The 26,117-nt window shown below is 37.6% G+C and overlaps 2 protein-coding genes across 3 annotated transcripts; one reads left to right on the forward strand and one right to left on the reverse strand.

Moving 5' to 3' along the window:
* Positions 1-542: 542 nt before the first annotated feature.
* Positions 543-13,138, reverse strand: galca (galactosylceramidase a). Its single transcript, XM_079889482.1, has 17 exons — positions 12,700-13,138; positions 12,544-12,612; positions 12,378-12,441; positions 9,993-10,106; positions 9,750-9,889; positions 9,627-9,665; positions 9,401-9,528; positions 9,148-9,303; positions 8,942-9,066; positions 7,352-7,479; positions 7,153-7,242; positions 6,968-7,057; positions 6,738-6,882; positions 6,477-6,657; positions 3,731-3,894; positions 1,358-1,434; positions 543-1,277 (listed from the first exon to the last, which is right to left on the reverse strand). Exons 1-17 carry the CDS (start codon positions 12,826-12,828, stop codon positions 1,134-1,136), a joined length of 1,983 nt encoding a protein of 660 aa, XP_079745608.1. The 5' UTR covers positions 12,829-13,138; the 3' UTR covers positions 543-1,133.
* A 111-nt stretch (positions 13,139-13,249) lies between these two features.
* lgals8a (galectin 8a) lies at positions 13,250-24,295 on the forward strand. 2 transcript variants are annotated; one of them, XM_079887359.1, is made up of 9 exons: positions 13,250-13,400; positions 13,582-13,670; positions 16,633-16,843; positions 18,891-19,019; positions 19,312-19,362; positions 20,065-20,091; positions 22,690-22,778; positions 22,914-23,079; positions 23,376-24,294. In XM_079887359.1, exons 1-9 carry the CDS (start codon positions 13,362-13,364, stop codon positions 23,523-23,525), a joined length of 951 nt encoding a protein of 316 aa, XP_079743485.1. In that variant the 5' UTR covers positions 13,250-13,361; the 3' UTR covers positions 23,526-24,294. The 2 variants fall into 2 exon arrangements, with proteins under 2 accessions (XP_079743485.1, XP_079743486.1); XM_079887360.1 differs by lacking the exon at positions 20,065-20,091 and having other exon boundaries at positions 23,376-24,295.
* Positions 24,296-26,117: the final 1,822 nt, after the last annotated feature.

Raw genomic sequence — 26,117 nt, forward strand, 5'->3', positions numbered from 1 at the left:
CGGCTAGAGAATTCCCATAATGCACTGTAAGTTGTACAAAATGAATTCCTGTGTCTGACCAGAAGATGGTGCCTGCACCTGGATCAAATCATCCATTTTTTCCAAACCACTGCTCCAATGTGGGTACAGCGTAATATCCTACAGGTATTAATAAATGCTTTTTAATTGATTATTAAATTGTTTAATAAGGTTTATACATGCTAGTTTCCATGACAGAGTTCAAGATAAATCGTTTCATTGCTACTGGAGCTGACAGTTTGCTAAATTTCAAATGATTATTAGACAGCAAGCACAAACTATGCAAAAACAGCAGCCCTTCCGGTGCACTCAGTGTACGAATTCACTCACTCGTTTTCATTCACTCCTTCAAGTGGACTATATTAGTTGAGTAATGTAGGGACAAGTGAATGAGGGTATAGGGGGCGATTTCGAACACAGCCTACGTGTAGACTGCTCTTGTACAAGTCAGGTCTCTTTTAACTTTTTATGTTGTACATCCTTTCTAAGCAGTACTGAAGGAGTCATTCAAACTTTTTTTTTTTCACAATTTTTATTCTGTATAAGATACAAGTACAATTTAAAACCGTGTAAAACAAATAAGTCCAGACTTTAAACTGGTAGTGCAAGTCATTCACTGTCTACTTCAACTTCATTGGCACAGAATGTCCCTTTTTAAAGATTAATATTTCATACTCGCATTCCTCATTTATAAATCCTCAATCATAAACCGATCATTCCAGTAAAAAAAAAGGCAAATCACCAAATAAAATAAAATAAGACATTCATCACAGTGTTATTTTTGCACTAAAATAAAAAAAGATATTAAGAAACCTGAACATGGTGAAAGGAGTCAATGCACCAATATGCTGTGTTCATGCCATGAAATTACCGTAATTACGAGACGACAACTTGTGACGGAGCTGTTCACATCTTCAGAATTGTGTGTTTATATGCCAACATTATCAACGGCAAAATGAATCTGCAGCAGTTAGATTGCAGAGGTCATGTGGTACAAGTCAGAGCTCTTGTTGTAATTGAGAGTTCTACGATGACGTAATTACGGTAATTCCGACATGGCGTGAACTTGTAATAATCAAGTAAACATGAATGTGAGGTATCAAAGTAAGCGGAAATCAATATGCATTGACATCAAAATTATCAAACTGTGCATATTCAAAAGAGAAAGTTCCTAGTGCAGCCCATCCATTCTTGGGTTCGAGAACAACAGCGTTCTCCCACAGCGGATAGCCATTCAGCATCCCTGAGGCAAAATATCCCTGCGGACCAAAAGATGCACAGTTTAGAACAAAGACATAATGAATAGTTAAAAGGTTGCACATAAGTGTGTCGATGTTACCTTGACACTAAGGGTTAAGGTATACCATACACCTTCCCTTGTTCCTGACAGCCCTTCAGCAAGAACTCTCTTTCCACCTTTAGTGTGAAAAACATAAAGATCAGTCACAATACAACAAAAAATGGTTAATTCAGGTATGAACCAAACTAAGTTAAAACAAAATTAAGATTGTAATCAGGATAAAAATAATTTCATATAGCTTAGTAAGCAGGGCTTGATATCAACACCCGCTAACCGCGGTTGGATTTCAGCGGTGGCGTGTAACGCAGTCACTCTCCTACTAGCCACTTTGGCGGGTTGAATTTGATTTATAATACATACATTTTTCAGTTGTGGCCTTTTAAAAAGGCATCTGATGTAATAAACTTAACGGGGTGGTTGATTATGATTTCACTTTTTTAACTTTAGTTAGTTTGTAATGTTGCTGTTTGAGTATAAACAACATCTGCAAAGTTACAACGCTCAAAGTGCCAAAGTTCAAAGCAAAGGGAGATATTTGCTTTTAAAGAAATCGCTTTTTAAGGACTACAACAAACGGCTGGTAGGGACTACACGACATTCCTCCCGGGTTAGTGACGTCACAAACCCTAAAATGTACATAACCCCGACCCCGGGAACGCGATTTATATATTATCATGACAGAATATGCTAATCAATGACTAGAAGATATCTACACATAAGCTACATAAATTCATCAACTAACCATTCAGAAATGTTGTCTACATGTTGTCACTTCTTCTTGAGTCTCTTCATCTTTGTCTGACTCCGGTTTGAACATAAAAGGCTAAAAGTTTTAGAAATTTTCAGGACAGACTGTTGTAGCTCCGCCCCCTGTGTCAGAAACAGCAGCTCGTTTGCGTTTAAAGGGACAGACACAAAAACTGTGTTTTTGCTTACCCTCAAAAAGTGACAATTTTAACATGCTATATAAAAATATCGGTGGTTTTTTTTTTTAGCTAAACCTTCACATACACACGCTGGGGACATCAAAGACTTATTTTACATCTGTAGTGTTGTCAAAAGTATCGATTTTTCGATACATAACGATACTGAAATATCTGAAACGGTTCCAATACTCATTTTACGCAGAAAACACGATACAAGCTGCACTTTCTTGCTCTCTCACCTCTCCGAGAGCAAGTTGACACACAAACCCACTTCTTTTATTTTATGGTGTAGCTTAAAGCTACACTGTGTGATTTTTACCCCCATCTAGCGGTGAAATTGTATATGACTACCCAGTGAAAATTAGTTTCTGTTCCTCTCAATTCCGAGGGCGTTTAAACTCCTACGGTGGCCGCATTATTCCAAGATTAACATGGCTTCCAGTTATCGACTTCGTCCATGACAATAATAAACAATACGTCTAAAATGAATAAAACTACAGGACAGATGTCAGGACGTAAACGTCACCCTTGGAATCGGCTATCCCAGCATAATCAGATTAGGCTAACGTTACAATGTGTACAAAGTAAAAGCAATTAAAAATAACTAAAATTTACAGTGTCCTTTTTTTTATATAGCTTAAAAAATTGCGCCTTTAAAACTATTCATTACCTGTGATCTGTCGCAGCACAGATTTATGTTACAAGGTAAACAATACTTTTTCACCATTGACGCGAGGATGAAGTTATACTAGAGGTCGATCTGGCGTTATGCACAACCATGCTATGGTTAGACAAGCAACTATAAAACTTAGAATTTACACAAATTAATAACAGGCTGAATTACCTGTCGAGAAGAAAGCAGGCAACCTCGGCGTCCGTTTTAAAATCTTTTCTCCTCATGAGCTTTCCATCTGGGGAAAGTTACTCCAATATTGACTATGGTCTTGCTGATTTGTCTGTCGCGTTGACGTTTTAATTCTCTCTTTCAAATGTGAGTACGCACGCACACACACACACACACACACACACACACACACACACACACACCACACTATCTTTCAAATCTGCCGGCACTCGCGAGCTCGCGAGTAATCTCCCCCTCGCATTCGTCACGGTGTCACTGAGTGAAAAACGCAAAAGGCGAAGCTTGAATTTACAGGCATGTCCCTCTTTGGCTAATGTAGTTTCAAGATGGAGGGGCAACATGGCGACCGGCATTCGAACCCCTCACCCGTATGTACTTTCAATGGCAGATTATAAACTTAAGAGAATACTTTATTACTTGAAAGAAGTAAATATATATTAATGAGCACATATATTTTTGAAAGAACTAAGTGTTTTTTGCTAAGAATCAACTAAAAAAGTTACACAGTGTAGCTTTAAAAATTGGCTGGTGAGAGAAAACTTAATTTCAAACCCTGTTTATAATGATATAACCAAAAATGAACACGCTGTACTCAAAGAAAGGGAAATACAAAATTGTTACCTATGTCATTTGTCACTTTATAGGTTCCATTTGCATAAAGCCAATAAAAGACACCCTTTGCTTCTCGGACGGATTCTCCAGCTTGATCAACCCTGACCGCCAGGAACACACCTCCAGTGATGGGCGTCTCAATGAGGACATCACAGGACACATTCAGGTCTGACCTACTTAGACATGAGTGAAGTTTGGTTATATTAATTATGAGGCAGAATTAATCAATGCCATTTACTATAGAACTGCAGTATTGAGTTGAACATCTCATAAAATATCTTGCAAAGTGTGTGTTCTAAAATATAGAGCCTCGAACCCCCGAATAATACGCGTAACGTGCAATATACCAATCAGAGTCTCATCTCCCATTCCCTTTAAAAGCCAGATGCGTTCGCGCCATGGCGGATTCGCTATTAACATGATGGAATTTGCAAGCGGAAAGACTGCACGCTTTCTCTAGAGAGGGAACGGATCTGCTCATGCACAAGGTTAAAGCGCGTGATTAGACCATCTACTACGGGACAAGCCGGATTCCACCATATATTTATGTACACAATAATAATCTTTTACATTGTAATCCTTTTATTTTTATTTGGCATGTTTGTGTGCTGCTACCCTGTGTGTGTAATAAGCAGAGTGTGTGTGTATAATAAGCAGAGACGCGCGTTATGGACCCACCTATAGACGCACATTACTAACGCACTCTTTAAATAACAAAAATAAATATTGCGCCATTGACTTTGTTTCAGTTAGTCAATGGCGCAGTCTATTTCAGTTGCCTCAAAATAGCAACGCGTCAACAATGCGCCTGAACCTCGTTTTCAGACCAGCACACCCATGGGATCACAAATAGGCACAAATGCATTTGCTATTTAAACAACATGGCACAGGACGTGAAAATGATAACTGCGTCGGACTGAAACTAGCAAAAAACACTTGTGTCGGGCCTGGTGCTGCATTGCGCCTGGTGTATGATATGGCCCATTAAGGGTCATTAAATTTATTAGCATTGTAGACATCCAGATCCATATTTATGTGCTAGTATGTGCTAATAAAAATTGTATGATGTGTGTAATAAAAAAAATATATATATATATACTGTATATACACTGCTCAAAAAAATTAAAGGAACACTTTGAAAACACATCAGATCTCAATGGGGAAAAATATCATGCTGGATATCTATACTAATATGGACTGGGTAATGTGTTATGAACGAAAGGATGCCACATCGTTTGATGGAAATGAAAATGATCAACCTACAGAGGATTGAATTCAAAGACACCCTGGAAATCTAAGTGAAAAAATGATGCAGCAGGCTTGTCAATTTTGCTGAAATTTCATTGCAGCAACTCAAAATGGTACTCAGTAGTTTGTATGGCCCCCACGTGCTTGTATGCATGCCTGACAACGTCGGGGCATGCTCCTAATGAGACGACGGATGGTGTCCTGGGGTATTTCCTCCCAGATCTGGACCAGCGCATCACTGAGCTCCTGGACAGTCTGAGGTGCAACCAGGTGATGTCAGATGGACCGAAACACAATGTCCCAGAGGTGTTCTATTGGATGTAGGTCAGGTGAGCGTGGTGGCCCTTCAATGGTATCATTCCTTCATCCTCCAGGAACTGCCTGCATGCTCTCGCCACATGAGGCCGGGCATTGTTGTGCACCAGGAGGAACCCAGGACCCACTGCACCAGCATAGGGTCTGACAATGGATCCAAGGATTTCATCCCGATACCTAATGGCAGTCAGGGTGCCATTGTCTAGCCTGCAGAGGTCTGTGCGTCCCTCCATGGATATGCCTCCCCAGACCATCACTGACCCACCACCAAACCGGTCATGCTGAACGATGTTACAGGCAGCATAACATTCTCCACGGCTTCTCCAGACCCTTTCCTGTCTGTCACGTGCTCAGGGTGAACCTGCTCTCATTTGTGAAAACCACAGGGTACCAGTGGCGGACCTGCCAATTCTGGTGTTCAATGGGAAATGCCAATCGAGCTCCCTGGTGCTGGGCAGTGAGCACAGGGCCCACTAGAGGACGTCGGGCCCTCAGACCACCCTCATGAAGTCTGTTTCTGATTGTTTGGTCAGAGACATTCACACCAGTGGCCTGCTGGAGGTCATTTTGTAGGGCTCTGGCAGTGCTCATCATGTTCCTCCTCGCACAAAGGAGCAGATACCGGTCCTGCTGATGGGTTAAGGACCTTCTACGGCCCTGTCCAGCTCTCCTAGAGTAGCTGTCTGTCTTCCTGGAATCTCCTCCATGCTCTTGAGACTGTGCTGGGAGACACAGCAAACCTTCTGGCAATGGCACGTATTGATGAGCCATCCTGAAGGAGCTGGACTGCCTGCGCAACCTCTGTAGGGTCCAGGTATCGCCTCATGCTACCAGTAGTGACACTGACCCTAGCCAAATGCAAAACTGGTGAAAAACAGTCCAAAAAGATGAGTAGGGAAAAAATGTCAGTGGCCTCCACCTGTAAAACCATTCCTGTTTTGGGGGTTGTCTCACTGTTGCCCATCTAGTGCACCTGCTGTTAATTTCATTAACACTAAAGCAGCTGAAACTGATTACCAACCCCCTCTGTTACTTAACTGACCAGATCAATATCCCAGGAGTTTAACTGACTTGATGCTATTCTCTGATTAAAAAGTGTTCCCTTTATTTTTTTGAGCAGTGTATATATATATATATATATATATATATATATATTCTCATCAAAATATCACTGTTCCGAGGACAAACATACCAGCTGTAGTCCCCTATGATGCTGATGGTCTGGTCGGCATCTCTAGCCCAGGTGACCGGCCGTTCAGTGATCACCTGTCGTAAGGTAAAGGCGTGCGAGCCATTATCTGAGCTGTTTCTGAAGTACTCAAACACTCCGGTTTGATCAGCAAAATATGGAGCCTCAGAGAATGGAGGGACATCTTGGAATGAAAAGAAATGCTGTTAGAAATGTCATTTGAGTCAATGCCAATAGTTTCCTTTTGACACTAATACTCCTTACCAATAGTGAAATCATCAGAGTAATTCTTCGGAAACGGGCGGGATTTGGGGGGCTCTGGGTTTGAACCTCTTTGTCCAGTGGTGACTGTTGTGATTGTGTAAACCTCATCGACATCCAGTTTTAAGGTGAAGGAACCATTATAGACCTGTGTGGAAACAGGAAGTTTCCTTTACTGCCAATCCTGCAATGTGTTAAGACATGAAACATGGACTGAACTGATTGAATTAAACCTTAACAGGACTCCTCCGCTCAAAGAGCGTGTCTTTTTTGGTCTCAAAATCCAATTTTGAGTACCACAGTTGAAGGTCAGTGAGATGTGCCTGAAAAAAAGATGAAAGCAGAAAACATAAAATTAAGCCTTAAGGTTAAGAAATAAATGGATTGAAATATCAAGAACGGACAGAACTGCACTTACAAAAGAACCTTTGAGCTGAAATGTGACTTTCTGAGGGGAAACGTCAAAGTACGGTAGAGGAGGACGAATGCACTGAGAGTGATTGTGTGTCTAGAAAAAGAAAAGTGGAGGAGTGTACATATTGTGCATAGAGGTCAAAATAAATGATTCACTGAAACTTGTGTCCTTCACAAGACCTAAGAAAATATTAACCACCCACCATGGTTTCAATAATAATAGTTAGGTTCCCTTTACGGTCTGTTAAAGCCACATAACTTCCTCCACTGGTGAGATTCCCCACCGTCTGTAGATAAAACCAGCCTGGCTGTGTAAATTGAGTTGTGTGCGCTACAGGGAAAAATAAATAAAAGATATTCATACAGGAAAAAGAAACAAAATTGAACACTCATAGAGGAAATAACTGACATTCATCTGCTACAACAAGCCATTCTCAGTCCCACCGGCTTACTTGGTGCGTGAAAACCAATGATGTTTGTTCTAGAAGATCAAGCAAGCAGGGTTGGGATTCATTTACCATATATAATGCATTTGCCGTATATATATATATATGTGTATACCATATATGTATTTGCGTTGATCAATGTTCACATGCGAATAAAAGCCTAAACGAAATCTGTTCATAATATAAAGGAATTGTCTCTTTAGAAGACTTGGATTAAACAGCTTGATTCATAGTTTGTAGGGATGTAACGATACCCTCATGTCATGATACTGAACTCACGAGATGATATAATTGCGATACTCCAAGACATATGATAAAAGGTTAACAAAATAGGCACTGTTGATGAAAATGCTAAATTTGGTATGACATTGTGGGTATAAATGAATAGGCTTGGATTTGGTGTTGGAAACCCAATGCACAGGAAAATAGTGACACCAGACTAAAAATATTCATGATTCTGAAGCTGAAAATACAGAATTATTTTAGACGAATATGCTTGCACTCTGTCACTGACTAAATATATATTTAAAATAATGTAGGCCACTTTTTACTGGTAACATAAGACATTTGGCATTATCAGGACCCACAAATATTCCCCCATTGCATTATTATACATTATATTCAACATTATATATAGTAGTTTAATGTAGTACTGGCACTAAAACTCTTAAAACGTGATTTTTTTTTCTCACAGTAATTTTCATTTTGGGTGAACTATCCACTATACATATTGTTGCATTTTTGCATTGCGATATATTCTTACACCCCTAATAGTTTGAAATACTTTTACGTTGTCTTTATAAACTTTTTGATGCTTGAGTATCATACTCCCATATTTCGCGCATCAAGGGGTGTAGGAAAATGGTGGATAACCCAATTTCTATGTGAATGGTTAGGTATACCACATATATATATATATGATCCTAACATGATCTGAAAACATAAGGGCAATTTTGAAAGAAAAAAAACAAGATGGGCAGCTAATTTAAATGACTATTAAGCGCCTTTCACAAAATACACCGATAAAGTGTATTCACGTGACATCAGGATGACGAACATAAACTTTGTGCAAAGTGAACGTTGATCTGCATTTAAAACCCCCAGTCAAAGTGTCGCACGATACCCAAGTAATTGCGACGACACATGCATCATCACTACGACACACCCCTTACAGAACTGGTCACACAGGGCATGTTCCGGGACTGATCCCAGAAATGTTACTTGGTCCCCATCCCAGGATCAATCCCGGAATGTGTTTGCATTCACACACAAGGCACTCTAGCAAATCTACGCCAATTGTTTTAGGGATCAATGCTCTGTGTGAAAGGAGCTTTGTAAACATCTTACCAGTCATCCATATGGGAGAATCCACTACATAATGTCCACTCCAGGGCTCCTCCGCTGTCATCAGCCCATCTCCACCAAAGGACAGATTCTCATAGTAACTTGCTATCAAATTCCAGGATATAGTCCTAAAACAAAGCAGACTTACTCTGAGCACATCATGTGTATCACAGTGCAGAGATAGCGAAAGTTTTCTGAAAACAGCTCACGAGGTCATTCTGCCGTTCACGTAGTTCTGGTTCAGAATGCGAGCCCAGCATCCGGCACCGATGTCGTCGTTAAAGGTGCTGTAGTCTTCAGATGACCAAAGCTTCCTCTCCGTCATAAGAGCTTCCTTCACCGTGTGGGTGCCTGGGTAGTGGACACTGTAAAAGACTGTAAACTTTAACTACACTTTAGTTTACACTCAGCTAGTTGGTTGATAATGTGGGTTTATAAGGCCAAATGTTCCAAACTGCTCACCCTATCACCTCAACAGCATCATTCAGATATGCATCTTTCAACATGGCAGCTGCAATTGACCAGTCTCCATCTGCAGCAATGATGCCGATATTTGTATAACCAGCTCGGTCCAACATATCTCTTAGCACCTATTGAAATTACAGACAGATAAATTTGGACTGACTAAAATCTTAATAATCGTATTGCCAAGGTAGTTAGGCTGGAACTAAGATTACTATTTCTTTACCTTAATGTATGCTGGATCACATGTTTTTTCATTCCATATCTGAAAAATATATCACAATTAGTTCAAATAAAGGTTCACTTTAAAAGAGACATCAGTAACAGACTAATTATAAGCAATACATACACCAATATAATCAATGTCAAGGTTGTGATGCTGCTTTGCTCCCATGATCCATGTAATAACATAGTTGGCAGTAACATTTGGAAAGAAGTAAGGCCATTGGGTTCCATATCCAACCCATCCTGGAAATGCCCAGGGAAGACCTTCAAAATCAAACCATTGAAAGTCAAATATCTGTAGTCTTCTCTACATTATTTCTGTCCTTATAATATAAATGGCAAATTCAGTATGGAACAAATAGATTACCTATCAGCTTGATGTTTGGATTTCTCTTCTTAGCTTCTTTCATAAGCCACCACTCATATCCCCGATAAAAATTCCCTTCATCCTTACTGTGCATGTGAGAGGGTTCTGTGCCATCTGTCAATCAAACGGGAAGAAAAAGGTCAGTAATCCAAACTTGAAGTTTCTCAATAGTGTTTCTGGAAACCTAAATTGCTGAGACTGGTAATTGTTCAACTGTTTGTTTTAGTCTAAAAATGTATTTCTAAGTGTGAAATATTTTTATAATTAAGTGTAAAAACATTTTTACATTATAATTGTTTTATAGTTTTAATAACTCCACACTATCCTTGCATCACTATCATTGGGTCAATCAAAAGTTAGAATTGTCTTATTTAAAAAACAACAACATATAGTCTACATAATGCAGAGTCTATTTGCTAAGTGCAAAAAGCGTTATTTTCATTGAGGGAAAACACTATTTTCGATAACACTATTTGGTTACACTTTATTTTAAGGTGTCATTGTTACAGTGTAATTATATATTTAAGTACTGATTAATATTAAGTAACTTACTATAGGGTTAGGGTATGATAGGATTCGGTTGAGGGTTTGTTGCATGTAATAATGCATAATTTACTGTTATTACTACGGTAAGTACATGTAACATATGTAACAAGGACACTGTAAAATAAAGTATTACCCACTATTTTAAGGTGACGAAGTTGCATGTTACAACATGTACTTACTATAGTAATAACAGTAAATTATGCATGATTAACTCAAAACCAAACGTAACACTATAATAAGTAAATGTAGTTAATTAATATTACTCAGTACTTATTTGAGTAAATACAATGTAACTACAGTACATCACCTTCAAATAAAGTGTAACCGTATTTTCTTTCCACTAAGTGTAAATATTTCTAGTTAGATGCTAATTATAGTTTTGCTATTTATACTATTTATACCTCAGTGTACTGTAGTACATTATAAACCAGAATGTAATAATAACAACAACATATTCAAGATACTATGCCCATATTGATCAATAAAGATGTCCAATAATGATTACCAACAGCATGGTAACAAAAAGTATTCTAAATATTCTAAAAGTAAATTACACTTTTAGAATGTTTTCTCTATTCTTTATTAAAAACAAAAACAAACAAACAAACAAACAAACAAACACCGGTTTGACTTTAAGTTGTCCTTGTTGCAGTGTAATTATACATATAAATACTGAGTAATATTAACTACATGTACTTACTGTAGTTTGGTTTAGGGTTAGTTGCATGCAACTACGCATAATTTAAATGCAAGCACATGCAACATGTTCAACAAGGACACTGTTAAAAAAAAGTGTTACCATCGGCTTTTGGTAACACTTTTTTTTTTGTGTGTCCCTGTTACACATGTAATTGCATGCAACTAACCCTAAACCAAACTACAGTAAGTACATGTAGTTAATTAATATTACTCAGTACTTGTATGTATAATTACACTGTAACAAGGACACCTTAAAATAAAGTAAAACCAGTGTTTGTTTGTTTTTGTTTAGGGAGAAGAATATGATTGGAAAAGGGTGGATTCAAACTCAGGTCGGCTGGTCCATTGAACTCCACTGTCCTTCCTATCCAGCCCACTGCTCCTTCACCGGATGAACTTTTGTTGTCATTTTGTTTGGCTCAACTAGACAATAGTGGAGTTCATGCAAAAAGCCTTTGCTAACAAGGCGGACTATATGCACTTAGTGTAAAAAGATGCTTTGTTATGTATACTATAATAGTATACACATCTTAATTGTTATTTTTTATAAAAGTTTATACATTGTACAATATTTACATATCTAATTCATTTTATGTTTTTTTTTTGGGGGGGGGGGGGTGCTCATCACATGACATTTTACAACCTTAATGAACCTTGATTTGTCATGAAAGGGTCAAATGTAAGAGAATTTCAGGAATGAACACTTCATCATCATGTCATTTCCTGTTTTATGTTTTTTTTGTTGTATTTGTCATGTTGGTACCACATGACTCGCATCATATGACTCATTCATGTAAAAAAAATTTTTTTCACATTAACAGCTAAGTTTGCTATGAATATATGGCCTTACTATGGCCTTATTGGAAAGAAGTAAAGCCATTGGGCTCATTTTTCTAATTTCTCTAATTATGGGTCAGGAATATATATATATATATATATATATATATATATATATATATATATATATATATATATATATTACTTTATGCTCCACCTGAATTAATTTTAAATCAGAAATCAAAAACATACTTATTATAGAAAAGGTGTGTTCAAATCTTTGACTGTATGAATTAATTGTTAATGCATTACTGAACAAATTAATCGATCAGGACAAGACAGACAACAGATTCACTTTATTACCTGTAGTTTGACCGTCGCCTCCTATTTCTACCTTTAAGATGTGCAGTGAAGCTCCAAAGTTGGGCTGAATAAAACCAAACCCAAAACATAATAACAACACATTCGGTTATTCAAAAAAATGTCCTTCTTTAAATGTCACACATCTGTGGCTCACGTGACCCAATACCTTGAATAAGAAATCCAATATCTGACTCCGATACGGCTCTTCATAGTTGACAAGAAGTCTCGAAGTGGCCTGAGAACAAAAGCGACATTTTGTCAATAGCACCCACCGACACAATTATCCAGACTCACTTTAAAAAGTGAACAAAACTTCACTTACTCCTCCTCCGCTTAATCCACCTATTCCATCAAACTCTCTCCCTAATCCAATCCGATCATCTATAACATAAAACTGAGCAGAGCACCCCAAAATACAGGAGATAATGAATAGCAGAGTGTATGTTTGCATGTTTTGATGAATGATTATTAACTGCTGCTGAAGCCTGACATCATGATGTTTATGTGCAGCTACTTCCGTGTCATGTGCTCCGATCGAACTGCAAGTGAAACTCCTCTTATGTCATTGTTCTTTATACAGACATGCAGGAGGTAAACGTGAGTTCAATGATTCAAGAACAGTGCATGCAAATATCTGAAATTATCTAATTTGTATTAAGTATTTATATTTCAGTATTAGAAAACGGAACGCGTCGCGCTCATATCGCGTTTTAATTGGTCACTGAACGCGTTGCACTCGTTTCGCTCTTTGATTAGTCACTGAACGCGTTGGGCTCATATCGCGCTTTGATTGGTCACTGACCGCGTTGGGCTCATATCGCGCTTTGATTGGTTACTGAACGCGTCGCACTCACCTCGAGCTTTGATTGGTCACTGAACACATACGGAAGTGAAAGTGCAGAAAGCGTTTATATTTTCTTCCTCAGCTGGTGATTAACTCGTAAAAACAGCATATAAAGAGACTTTCTGAACAGCATCGTCAATATGTCTGTCGCAAATGCGAAACAAACAATAGTGAATCCAGTAAGATTTACTCTACTTATACTTTTTCCTTCTATGGGTCTCTATGCAACGTTAGACGGATAAGTTAATTTAGACTTCAACTGTTTATCTGTCAGTGAAAGCGTTAATTGTTGTATCTTGTTGACTTATAAGGTAGGACAAACTGAGTCATTGTGTCTCATGTCCCAATTTCTGCCTGTAGACGATTCCTTATGCTGGGACCATCCTGGGCGGACTTCATCCCGGAGAGATGGTGCTCATCCAGGGCAGTGTCCCCAGTGACTCCGACAGGTGAGAACTCAAACAACCTCGATATAATTTCCACCTTAAAGGGTTTGTTCACCCAAAGATGAAAATTATCCCATAATCTACTCACCCTCAAGCCATTCTAGGTGTATATGGCTTTCTTCTTTCAGTTAAACACAGAGTTATATTAAAAAATATCCTGGCTCTTTAAAGCTTTATAATGGGAGTGAATAAAGCCTGATATTTTGAAGCCCAAAAAAGCGCATCCATGATCAGTCATAAAAGTAATCCATACGACTCCAGGGGGTTAATAAAGGCCTTCAGAAGCGCAGTTTAGGGTCAGAGGTCACTCTTCCGCCAGAACTAGACTTGCGTATGGCCGTTAAGCCAGTGATTATAGTTTAAAAAGTTTTAAATATGGATATTTTCTTACAAAAATGCATTGCTTCGCTTCTGAAGGTCTTTATTAACCCCCTGGAGCCGTATGGATTACTTTTATGATGGATGGATGCACTTTTTTGAGCTTCAAAATCTCAGGCTCTACTCACTCCCATTATAAAGCTTGGAAGAGCCAGGATTTGTTTTAATACAACTCAGACTGTGTTTGGCTGAAAGAAGAAACTCATATAAACCTAGGATGGCTTGAAAGGTGAGTAAATTACGAGATATTTTTTTACATAAAAAAATATTTTTGGGTGAACTAACCCTGTACATGTCACTGCAGTCCCCAGACTGAAAGTACTTGAGGTAGTCCTGTAACAGTTGAGGTGGAAGGGGTCTTTCTAGTTATAAGCCATCTTCCTCTATATGTTTAATATGCTGACTTTACTCACGCAGGGAAATATTATATCAATAGAAATAAGAGATGATAGAAGCACCAAACCTTTTTTCATGGCCATTAAAGGTGCCCTAGAATGTGAAATTGAATTTATCTTGGCATAGTTAAATAACAAGAGTTCAGTACATGGACATGACATACAGTGAGTCTCAAACACCATAGTTTTCCCTTTCTTATTTAAATCTCGTTTTTGAAAAACACCCCTGAAAAACAGGCGAATCTCCACATAACACCAACTGTGACGCAACAGTTGGGATCATTAATATGTACGCCTCTAAAAATTTGCATATGCCAGCCCATGCTCAGTGCCAGGCGGAACTGCACAGCCGAATCATCAGAAGTTCTGCAGGTGAAGAAACAAGCAGGAGGAGGATCATAGGGAAAATGGCAGATCTATCTATAATCTATCTATCTATCTATCTATCTATCTATCTATAATCTGATACCGCTACAGTTTAATTCGAAGTTGTTAGTTGCTCTGCCCGTTTCACCACGGACTGTTTTTCTAACCTGGAACAATATCAAGCAGCCAGGCTTCTCTCGGCGTCTCAAACGGACGAAGGGGGTAATTTCAACTAACGTTATATTCCCGCAAGCGGTAAGTGATTTTATTAACGATAATTTACACTGTGTTATCTAGATCCAGCGCGATATTGTTTTTTCCTCGAGAGACATCGTGGCTTGCAAACGAGCGAACGAAGCATGGCAGTTGCTCTGTGTTTGGATGTACAAATGAACACAAAAGTATTTTTTTAGTTCCTTCATCCGAGCCTCTGGAGAACCAGTGGGTTATGTGAATGTCTGATGTGTAATTGTTCAAGTTCAGACAGATAATCTTTCTCTCAAAGTCGTTCAACACTGTTTATGCATCAGTAAATCGCGTTGCAGTGATAAGATCTTCATTCACGCGATCAACAGGCTGTCATCAGCTCAATGCTGGAATAGATCTAAATACTTAAAAAACTTATCATGATTCGTTTATCCCGATAGCTGTAATAGTAAAAACGTATAAAAGCTGTAATAGTAAAAGTTTTCCAGATAGCTCTACATGTAATGCCAGATATTTCATATGCAAGCATGTCAGCCAATCACAGCAGAGGGCGTTTACACTGAAGTCTCACAGCAGACACGCCCCTTCAAACAGAGTGTTCAATCCAGGGAATGAAATCAGGCTAGGAAATATGCCTTTTATTTCTAAATTATAACAAATTTTGATCTAAAAAACATACTAACATTATAAGGGCACCCCAGGAAACATTATAAAATAATAAAATAATCCATTCTACGGCACCTTTAAAACATATTTCACACACTTTTACTGTCAACTAACTCTCACAGTGGAAATCACTAGATTTATTTCATTTTTAAATGCATCTCTTTTTTTCTGAAATGAAATGTCATTTCCAATCTTCCATCTCAAATAATTTTTTTGTGTTTTGAGAACATTCTGTGATGTAAATGACATTTTGGTCATACTTTAGATTAGGGTCCAATTCTCAATATATTAACTAACTATTAACTACAACTTTTGCTCTCCTAAAACTCCTAATTACTGCTTAATAATAGTTGTTAAGTTTATGTATTGGGAAGGATTAAGGGATGTATAATATGGTCATTTCAGAAATTAGCCAACTCTTTTGCCTAATTTCATGGCTAGCATTTTATGTATCTTATATACACAATTAATTGATATTTTCACATAATGTAATCTTAATTTTCCTCACGCATCACATGACTTGCATCTCATCTCCATCATGCTTATCATTTACACCATTGTCTCTTTGGTAACCAAGTACAGTAATGTTTGAAAAAACTTTATTAGTGGTAAAATTGTTGGTCAAAATAAAAATTATGGTACAGCTGAGGAACAGTTTGTGGAAATAAAAAATGTGGAAAGATTTATATAATTTTCACACAAATTGAAGTAGTTTACTTTATTCTTTGCTTAGATCATCAGTCATCGCCATATGTTAAGAATGAAAGTCTGCGTGCTGAACAGGCGTAAAAAATCTATTCATAAAAATAAATGATGACGGTATGGTCAAAGTTTCCAAGATGGTTAACAACCATATAACAAAAAGAATACAGCTGAAATCTGTTGAAACACCCTGGTATATGTTCATATCCACATGCAATCCAAACAGCGAGAATCTGTATACTGTCTTGCAGGTTTCAGGTGGACCTGACCTGCGGAAGCAGCGTGAAGCCTCGGGCAGATGTGGCTTTTCATTTCAATCCCCGCTTCAAGCGCTCTCCCTACATCGTCTGTAACACGCTGGAGAAGGAGAGCTGGGGAAAAGAGGAGATCCACTACCTGATGCCCTTCAGGCATGGCACTGCCTTTGAGATCGTCATACTCGTACAGAAAGATTTGTTCAAGGTTATAAACTTGCGTTTATTACTTTGCCTCCTCTGTTCAGTGGCATCTATCTCTGGTGCCATATGATGTCAGCTTTAATCTCTTTCTCTTGTTTGAAATGATACATTAGCAACTTTATATTAGCTGTATGTGTAAAGTTAAAGGTGAAATGGGTCATTTTTGGATGTTAAAGGTGCAGTAAGCTATTTTTATTATTATTATTTTTTTTAATTTTTTGGTGTTGAAAGTGGATCAGACTGAGCACCACTACACATTTGTAGCCAATCAGCAGTAGGGGGCGTGTCCACTCATGACAGGGGAGGAGAGAGAGTGAGCAAGAGGGAGATTTGAAGAAAGACTGTAGAAAGAGAGATGGCTGAGAGACATTACAAAAGAGAAAGGTCAGAGGATTATCTTTGGAAAAAGAAGGGTTATGATCAGGCAAGAACTTTAGGACCAGTGTTAATATTTGAAAAGCTTTCCAGCGCTGGAGAGACTGAAGCGGGAAGCCCTGAAAACGGACGCCGGGGTTGAGTTGTTTCTCCTCCATACGTGAGTAACATTGGCTTTGCTGTGTTTCACAGAACCAAGATATACTGTTGTTGTAATATTAGCTGTAGTAACAGGACAGTTTGCTGCTGCTGGAGACGAACAGCCAACTCTTGCTTTTATATACTCTTGTGGACTGTGTGTTATTTTTTTTGTTCTAGCTTGTTGTTCGTTTGTCATCTTCGCTTTAGCTATGATAAAGAGACATCTACTCTTGCATTGCATGTTCGTTCATTTCGGGGGCAGAGCAATGAAGGGTTTGTTCATTTGGGTAAAATACTTTCTCCTTAATATGCAGCAGGTAAGCTGTCCCCCAAAGTGTAAACACGGTGGCTCTGTGGATCAAAACATTAGACGTGTTTGAGATGCCAAACACCTTGAATGTAGACGAGAGTAGGCGGCTGCAGTCAGGGGAGGAATAAAAAATTCACGTAGTGGTATAGAGATCTATGCAACTTGGCAAAAGCAGATACTGCTTGTTCTTTATTACAGATGAAATTAATGTATTTAAAAAACTGCTGCTTTTGTACCTAATTCAGTGTTTCTAATATTTCAGTTCAAGGAGGTCAATGGAGTTTAAAGGAATAGTTCACTTCAAAATGAAAATTCTGTCATCATGACATTTACTCACCCTCAAGTTATTTCAAACCTGTATGACTTTCTTTCTTCTGCTGAACACAAAAGAAGATATTTTGAAGAATGTCGGTAACCAGACAGTTGATGGACACCATTGACTTCCATAGTAGGAAGAAAAAAATACTATGGAAGTCAATGGGGTCCATCAACTGTTTGTTTACCGACATCTTCAAGATGATGACAGAATTTTCATTTTTAAGTGAACTATTTTTTAAGTGAACTATTCCTTTAACTCTCAAAATCTGTGTCTTGTCCATCTTTTCAGCCAAATAAAGACATGATTTCAGAAATATGATTAAAATCTCATCATTGTAAAGGGATGTGGTAATTAAAGGAGATGGGGCTATTAAACTTCAATGTATTTACACAAAAAAACAGTTTCGTTTCAGGGTTAGGCATAATTGGTGATGGAAATAATATGAGATGGAACGAAAAACTATATTTCATATATTTTGCGAGCAAATTAAAAGTTTCTTTAGGAAAGGTTTTGAGAGAACGCAAAAGGTTTGCTAACTTTCTCGAGGGAATGCAAAATTGTCACGAGCAAACACTAAAGCATTGAAATAACATTTTTACTCCCATCTCATATTGTGTCCATCACTGTCCTTTTAGGAGCTATATATAATTCTATAGAGGTTGTACTTTATTCTCACACATTAAATATGAAAGTAGAGTCAATGGAGTATAATTTTAGATAAGATAAGTATTTCTAAGCCAATGAGAGCTGTGACATAAGCAAGTCATTTCCCATCATGTTTTTAATTCACATGCTTTCAGTTGATGGCACTCTCAAACATGAGTTTGTTTGTTCTTCAAAAAAAGTGGAAGTGCTCAGAAAAAATGCTTTGTGATTTCACAAATGACTTTGTTTAATCTCCTCCAGGTGGCGGTAAACGGCTCTCATCTGCTAGAGTACAGGCACAGGTTAGAGCTCAAGAAGGTGGACACGCTGGCCGTATCAGGGAAGGTTCAGATTCAGGCCATTGGGTTCATTCCCAGTTCAGCGAGTAAGGTAACGTGCTTTTTCTTTTTATTAGGATTTCCAACCATTTAAAGAACATTTTTGCATTTGCATTAAAGTAGCCTGAAAACTTACAGATAGTGGGATTGACAGATACTGTATATGCACAAATACTGTCAATATAGTATAGTTATATGTAGAGAATAGTATTAGATCAATTGTAGACTGTAGGTCAGGGGGACATGATGCACACACTGTTTATTTGATCAGCACATTTACTGTTTATGATGTGGTTGGTAGTGCATTTTTGGATGGAAACATGATGATGTGATATTTTTTTCAGAACCCCATCACACCTACAAACGTTGCTGTGAGCAAAAGATCACTGCCTTATGTAAGTGACTACGCTGATGTTGTTTTTAGTCATTGTGTTTTTTAATTTCTATATATATGCACACCACTGTTCAGAAGTTTGGGATTAGTAATGTTTTTGAAAAAAGTCACTTCATGATCACCAAGACTGCATTCATTAGGTCAAAAAGACAGTAAAAACAGTAATATTGCGAAATATTATTACAATTTAAAACAACTGTTTTCTCTTTTAATATATTTTATAATGTAATTTATTCCTGTGAATGCTAAGTTGAGTTTTCAGCATCATTACTCCAGTCTTCAGTGTCACATGATCCTTCAAAATCATTCTGATATGATGATTTGATGCTCAAGAAACATTTATTATTAATATCAGTGTTGAAAACAGTTGTGCTGCTTAGTATTTTTGTGGAAATACATTTTTTTCTGGATTCCTTGATTAATAAACAATTCAAAAGAACAGCATTTATTTGTACAAAAATTTTACAATTTTGATTAATGTGTCCTTGCTGAATAAATGTATTCATTTCTTTCTAAAAAAATACATATTAATGACCTCAAACTTTTGTACGGTAGTGTGTGTGCACGTGTGTTAGTGAAGTGATGTGTATCTTTGTTTTGCAAAAAGATAATTTAAATAATTGAAAATGAAAATAATTTTTCAAATAGATAGTTTAGCTGAAGCTGTTTATTTATAACGTTCCCCTCCTCTTTCATCCAATAGTCAGTCATGTCGGAGTCAGGTGACATGGTGAGTACATGTCAGGCTGAATGATTTCCTAAAGGGCAATCATGAAATTGTATTCACAATTTACTTTTGACTACAGATCAAACTGCATAACTTGATTTCAGAATGATTGAAATCAAATTGAGGTGGGTGCCTCACAGTCTGGACAGAAACCAGGTCACTTTGACCCCTAAATCAGGCCTTTACAGCAAGCACCTTACTGATCTGGTACTTCTAGGAAGACTACAACCTCAAGAAATGGTGTATTGTGTCTTATTGTTAATGGACAAGCATCACTATATATATATAACTATTGCTCATTCATGAATTTTCATTTTTGGGTGAACTAGAAGTGTGCCATTACTTTTCTAAGTAATCAGACTTACAATTTTCTCCTAGCAAATGATGACATGAGCAAAAATAATCCCTTAGACTAATACCATGACCTAACCAGGTGTGATTTGATAATTTCTTCCGTGCAAATCTGAGATTTGTTCTAACCAACCATGATGAAGGAGATGACATTTTGTCAATGGCTTGGTTTCTGTTCCTACAGCGTGGCTTAGGGATCAACCGCCAGAAAACTCTAACAACTGCCTAACAATGCCCTGGGAACCACCTATAACACCCTAACAGATACCTTAGCAACACCTTAGCAACCATACAGTATTGCAATGCACTTGGAACATCTTAAGGTAGAGATCTTCAGCCCTGCTTTGGAGACCCACTGTCACTAGAAGAAAATTGCGTCATCGTCCACCTTAAGTAAGGCAGATCAATAATATTTTTGAATATTAAATGTCCCCAACTAAGCAAGCCAAAACTGTCCTGTAAAGTTTATATCCAACCTGCTTCTGCACACCTGCATGTGATTTGCAAGCATTCCTGGTGGCGCTGTAAGGCTTTAAGCCTTCAAGGTAATACTGCGGACACCAGGAAAGGAGGCCAGAGGATTTTATTTTCGTTAATGGATGTCAATGGAGGACAGGCTCGCATAAGGTGGTTTTTCAGGCAATTCGAAAAAGAAATACTTCGCAAAACTGCAATGGAAACAGTTTTTGCGCATTTACAGGTCAGCTGACATAGATGACGCGGTATATTTGGACAGAATATGAGACAGAGTTCTTTAATAAATTCATAAAAGACAGAAGAATTACAGGAATACTAGATTCTAAACCTCAAAGAAATGCCACAATCAAGACCTCGAAGCAGAAACGAGTGAGAAACACCCAGAAACACCTCAAATGTGCCGCTCTCAAGTATAGGCTAAGGGTCTTTCCTTGCCATTAATGCTTGGATAACACACATACGTCTCCTTTGATTAATAATAATGGCCAGTGCGGTGGCTGAGATACATAAACCTACCAACATCCATTGCTATGATTTTTGGAATGACTTATCGCGAGAGGAAAAAATTACGTTTTAGTCGCATAACATCGGTTTATGGAAACGCCGTCATTTCGCAATAGTTTTTTGTCGGCATCTAGAAAATTTTTTGCGCAAATCTGTAATGGAAACGCACGTACAGACAAATTTGCGACAGGTTGGAATTTACGGCCACTCTCATTCATTTCTATGGTATCCCAAAGCGTGACTGACTCAACTCGCTCAACTCTAAACGAATGCGAATGGTTTTTAAGGCACACACGTTATGCTTTCTCCAATGGTAGAGCCAGGGAACCTCATATCTCTCAATAATATGGCATGGCTGCATCCAAAATCCCATACTCTCTTGAATAGGTACTTATAAGTACTCTGTGACCGCTAAAAAGTATGTTCTATATAGTATGAATGTAATCTGGACGTACTACATTCGCCATGTTGTCATTATCACGTGACCTACCAGCATCAGTTGCTTCGCTTCACTGCCGTTCATAAACCCTCTCCCGTGGCCTCATGGGATAGTAAAGTGTCCATCTTATACACACTTCAGGATCTCGCCTGAAGAAGTCAGTCATCTGGCTACTTTTTGCCTACTCTTTTATGAGAACTGTGAATTCAGACATACTTCTTTTGTCATATACTGTTTTTCGCATACTAAATGGGAAGTATGTGATTTGGGATGCAGCCCATCTCTGTCCTAAAGAACTTGATTTGCTGCTTCAGGTGTGTTTGGTTAGGGTTGGAGCCAAACTCTGCAGGACAGCGGGTCTCCAGGAGCAGGGTTGAAGACTGCCTTAAGGGTTGAATACACTACACGAATTTGCAGAGATCTTTGCCCTGTTTGCATTCTGGACGAGTCAGAGCTAGTTGTAGTTAATAGATTTCACAGGAAATCGTGTAGCTTATCAACATATTTAATATTTTGAGCAGATTTTAGAACATGCATTGTTTTTGTTTGTCATGCACCTTCTAGCAACGAGGCAACGTTCTGCGTTAGTTTGCAGTTGTTGGAACAACTTGAAAAAGTCTAGTAGTGTGTGATCCTCAGTTGTTCAGTGCATGACAGTTCGTGTACGTGTAGTGTATTCCAGCCTTTAGTGACTGGTAATAATAGCTGTGATTTATTTTTGTGGTTGATGGCCACAATAAAATCCAGTGTCACCGGTGGTTTTGGGTTGGGTAAATTGCCCTTTGTCTTTGTCCTGCTGAATCTGAAAGATGTGTCCCTTTTCTCTCCAGAGTCTTCCTTTTAGGAGCAAACTTGCGAAAGGATTGCGTCCAGGAGATTCCATTATGGTGAAGGGGCAGATCACTGATTCCCCACAGAGGTGTGAGAAGAAAATAACCAGCAGCAATACCACTGGAATATTATAGATATATTATATATAATGAATGCTCATTTTTAACCCATTTCTCATTAAATTATGTATTGATGTCTTCTATATCTTCCTTTATCCCCATAGTTTCTCAGTAAACTTGCGCATCAGTAACTCAGAGGACATTGCTTTTCACTTAAACCCTCGTTTCAAGACTGGAATCTTTGTTCGAAACTCTTTCCTGTGGGGTTGCTGGGGGTCCGAGGAGCGCTGCCTCTCCAGCTTTCCCTTCTCACCTGGTCAATACTTTGAGGTATCAGACATTTCCTGTCATTAATGGTGTGTTCACACTTGTAGTCACGGTTCTCTTGGTTCTTTTGGTCCGGACCAAAAAAAGAAAATTATACATTTAGTCCTGGTTCACTTAGCATTCAGTGTCATTTTTAACAGCAAACTGTAAGATATCTTTGAAAATACAGGATGGAGGTCATGATTTAGTTAGATATTTCAGCAGTTCCTGCTTGTGCATCTTATCCATTGTAGCTTTGTATTTTTGAATGGTATCTGCTCTTTGAACTCTGACTTCTACCTCATGCCCTTCCATGGCAGATGATCATCCTGTGTGAAGCTGAGGAGTTTAAAGTGGCAGTAAACGGGTTCCACCAGCTGAATTACAGGCACCGTGTGCAGGATCTGAATTGTGTGGATGTGCTAGAGATTGTGGGAGATCTAGAGCTCAAGGATGTCAAGATGTGGTGAGCAGCTCCAGCCTGAAGACCATTCCCATGTTTTCTCCAACCAAGTATATTTAATCAACCTGTGACTCCTGTGGCTATGCTAATCTCAACTATTTGAACTACCTTGTTCAAGTTGAAATATGAAAAGTGGACTAGTATGCTAGACCTGGAGTTTGGTCTGTTTACATTTTTATGCCACTATCACTGTTTAATCTGTCTTGAAATTCTACTCCTCAAATACTTTATCTAACTATTAGCACATTTAAACTAGCATCAATATTCTGCGACATGGTTGTAATGGTCAAACAAGGTTGTAGACCATGAACATAACAGATGGATGGAAAAAACTCCCATCTGGCAGGATATTAATGGTTGAGTGACAGTAACTACTGTCTGTCTGTCTGTCTGTCTGGCCATTTGTTTCGGAATCATTCCAAACTAATTCCAGGCATTTGCAATTACAGATTTACAGGGTAGATAAACATACCTATCCTGATCCACCCATAAACCTTTCCAGTAATGAGTATAATAATTGAAGTTGAGTTTCTTAAAACATTTCATTTTCTTTTCTGCAGAAGGTGTAATTTTACATCAGAGAAGCAGATAATTAGCTAATGAAGCCTGCACTAATGCATTGGCATGATAGCCTTAAAGGATTATCAAATCAATAATCACGTTTGCCATTAAGTTCCAGAAACTGAAGATCAGTAAATCTTTTTTATAGTTTTTGCAGATCTATGCAATATTCCAATGGCCTACAATTGCTTTTTACTACCAATAGTTTTAAGAATTTTCTGGTAATTTGTGATATATTATAATATATATATATATATATATATATATATATATTATCATTTGTTTTTGTTTTTCCTTTGAGATCTGTTGATCAATGTATTAGAAATAAGCAATATTATAATATAATAAAAATATAATATATACCTTTTACAATGTCTAGTAGTTACAGTTGTGTTTTGTGATGTTTTTTTCAGTCCAGGAAGTTTAGGAATCTCAGTAGAAAGCATTAACCCTGTAAAGCCTGACATGAAGTAAGAATCAGAAAAATCTCATGTTTTAAATATTTTTAAATATACTTCATGTGTAATTGAATACATTAAGTTATGTGAACTTGAAAATTCCACATAACTTAATTTTTTTAATTACGCATGGTTTATTTACTTAAAAAAAAGTATTAAGTTAAGTAAACTGATCAATTTACATTTACGTTTTTCAATCGAGGCAATATCAGCGATGGTTCTGGTGCTGGAGAATCTCTTCAGGTTGGTCATGAAGCAGCATCTGTTGTCACTGTTGTGGTCACTGATATGAAAAGATAAATTAGTGACCTCCCCAACTGAGGTCATTCAGAATGGCAACGCCCCCTTTTAAAAAGGCCTTTTTTATGCATTCTCTCCTCTTGTCTGGGTCACTTTTCATCCATAGCAACATACTTAACACAAAATAGTTATGAAGTTGCTGTAATGCACGTTTTCTTCTCTGCTTTGAGCACACACAAGTCATATGTAGAGCGGACTAATCCCTTTTGACCTTAAAGTCCCCCTGTAGTCAATAAATGAAACTGCGAGTTCCCTATCCCTTTAAAACTTCTTTGATCTCCAAAATAAAATAAAAATTGAAAAAAAATTCTTCATGCCTTAAAATAGCTTGAATGTAACTCTACACCCTTGCCTCATTTAGTATGCGCGGTTCTATGAATATGCAAACTATCCCCGCCTCCACTCACTCACACCAGCTCAGAGATCCACTCGTTGACGATCACTCATTGATCTGATTGGTTACAAGGTAGTTTGTGACATCAGAAACACCAGCTTTGTTTCACTGCAGTTTTAAGGAGAAAATACTATTTGTACATGATTTGTCTTAAAGCACATCAAACACACCACACAGACATATAAACAACATTAAAAGCTTGATTTTCACCACAGGGGGACTTTAAATTTAACTCTATACAGCCTCTTCTGCACACATATAACTCAGCAACACTCTCCAGCAAAACACTTACAGTACTACTGTGTGAATACTTTAATACTTCATACAAATGTTATATTCATCGTATTATGAATAAAATACCTATGTAACAGGTATATCATTGCCCATATAAAGCCTTTCCAGGAAATAAACAAAATAATAAACTATCAAAATATATTAACTAAATATGTCAAACAATGAAGCAGGGTAATTGTATTCTTACGCAAATTAGACAACCTATATATAAATAGGTTTTTTTTGTTGAGTATCATATTTGATACATCAGGCTTTTATTTATGGATCATACAGTATGATATAGTTAGATTTTTCACCTCAATTTTATTCAAAAGCAAAATATGCAATTTGGTGCATTTGCTGATATTTATTTGGCCAAAAAGTATATCCAACAAAATTCTGATAGCTCGCAATATAGATCAACAAGTTTTTTATAGCAGACAACTTAAAATACATTTAATACCAGTTGTTACTCTATATCTTCCAGTAATGTGTCTTGGTAAGATGAAATTGAAAAGCTTAGTTTTATGATTTTTAAACACAATGTTTAAACAATACAATGATAACTGAGAAATGTACAAATAAATGTTCCTCAAAAGCCTGATATTTGATA

Source organism: Squalius cephalus (genome assembly GCF_949319135.1).
Source record: "Squalius cephalus genome assembly, chromosome: 12".
In the NCBI taxonomy this organism is placed as follows: Eukaryota; Metazoa; Chordata; class Actinopteri; order Cypriniformes; family Leuciscidae; genus Squalius; species Squalius cephalus.

Coding starts and splice junctions, on each gene's coding strand:
- galca (XM_079889482.1), bottom strand. CDS start 12,828: ATGCAAACATACACTCTGCTATTCATTATCTCCTGTATTTTGGGGTGC. Junction 9,067..9,147: donor GTGAACGGCAGAATGACCTC/GTGAGCTGTTTT, acceptor GCTTTGTTTTAG/GACTATATCCTGGAATTTGA. Junction 7,058..7,152: donor TTCAGCTCAAAGGTTCTTTT/GTAAGTGCAGTT, acceptor TCTTTTTTTCAG/GCACATCTCACTGACCTTCA.
- lgals8a (XM_079887359.1), top strand. CDS start 13,362: ATGTCTGTCGCAAATGCGAAACAAACAATAGTGAATCCA. Junction 19,020..19,311: donor TTCCCAGTTCAGCGAGTAAG/GTAACGTGCTTT, acceptor TATTTTTTTCAG/AACCCCATCACACCTACAAA. Junction 22,779..22,913: donor ATCACTGATTCCCCACAGAG/GTGTGAGAAGAA, acceptor TTATCCCCATAG/TTTCTCAGTAAACTTGCGCA.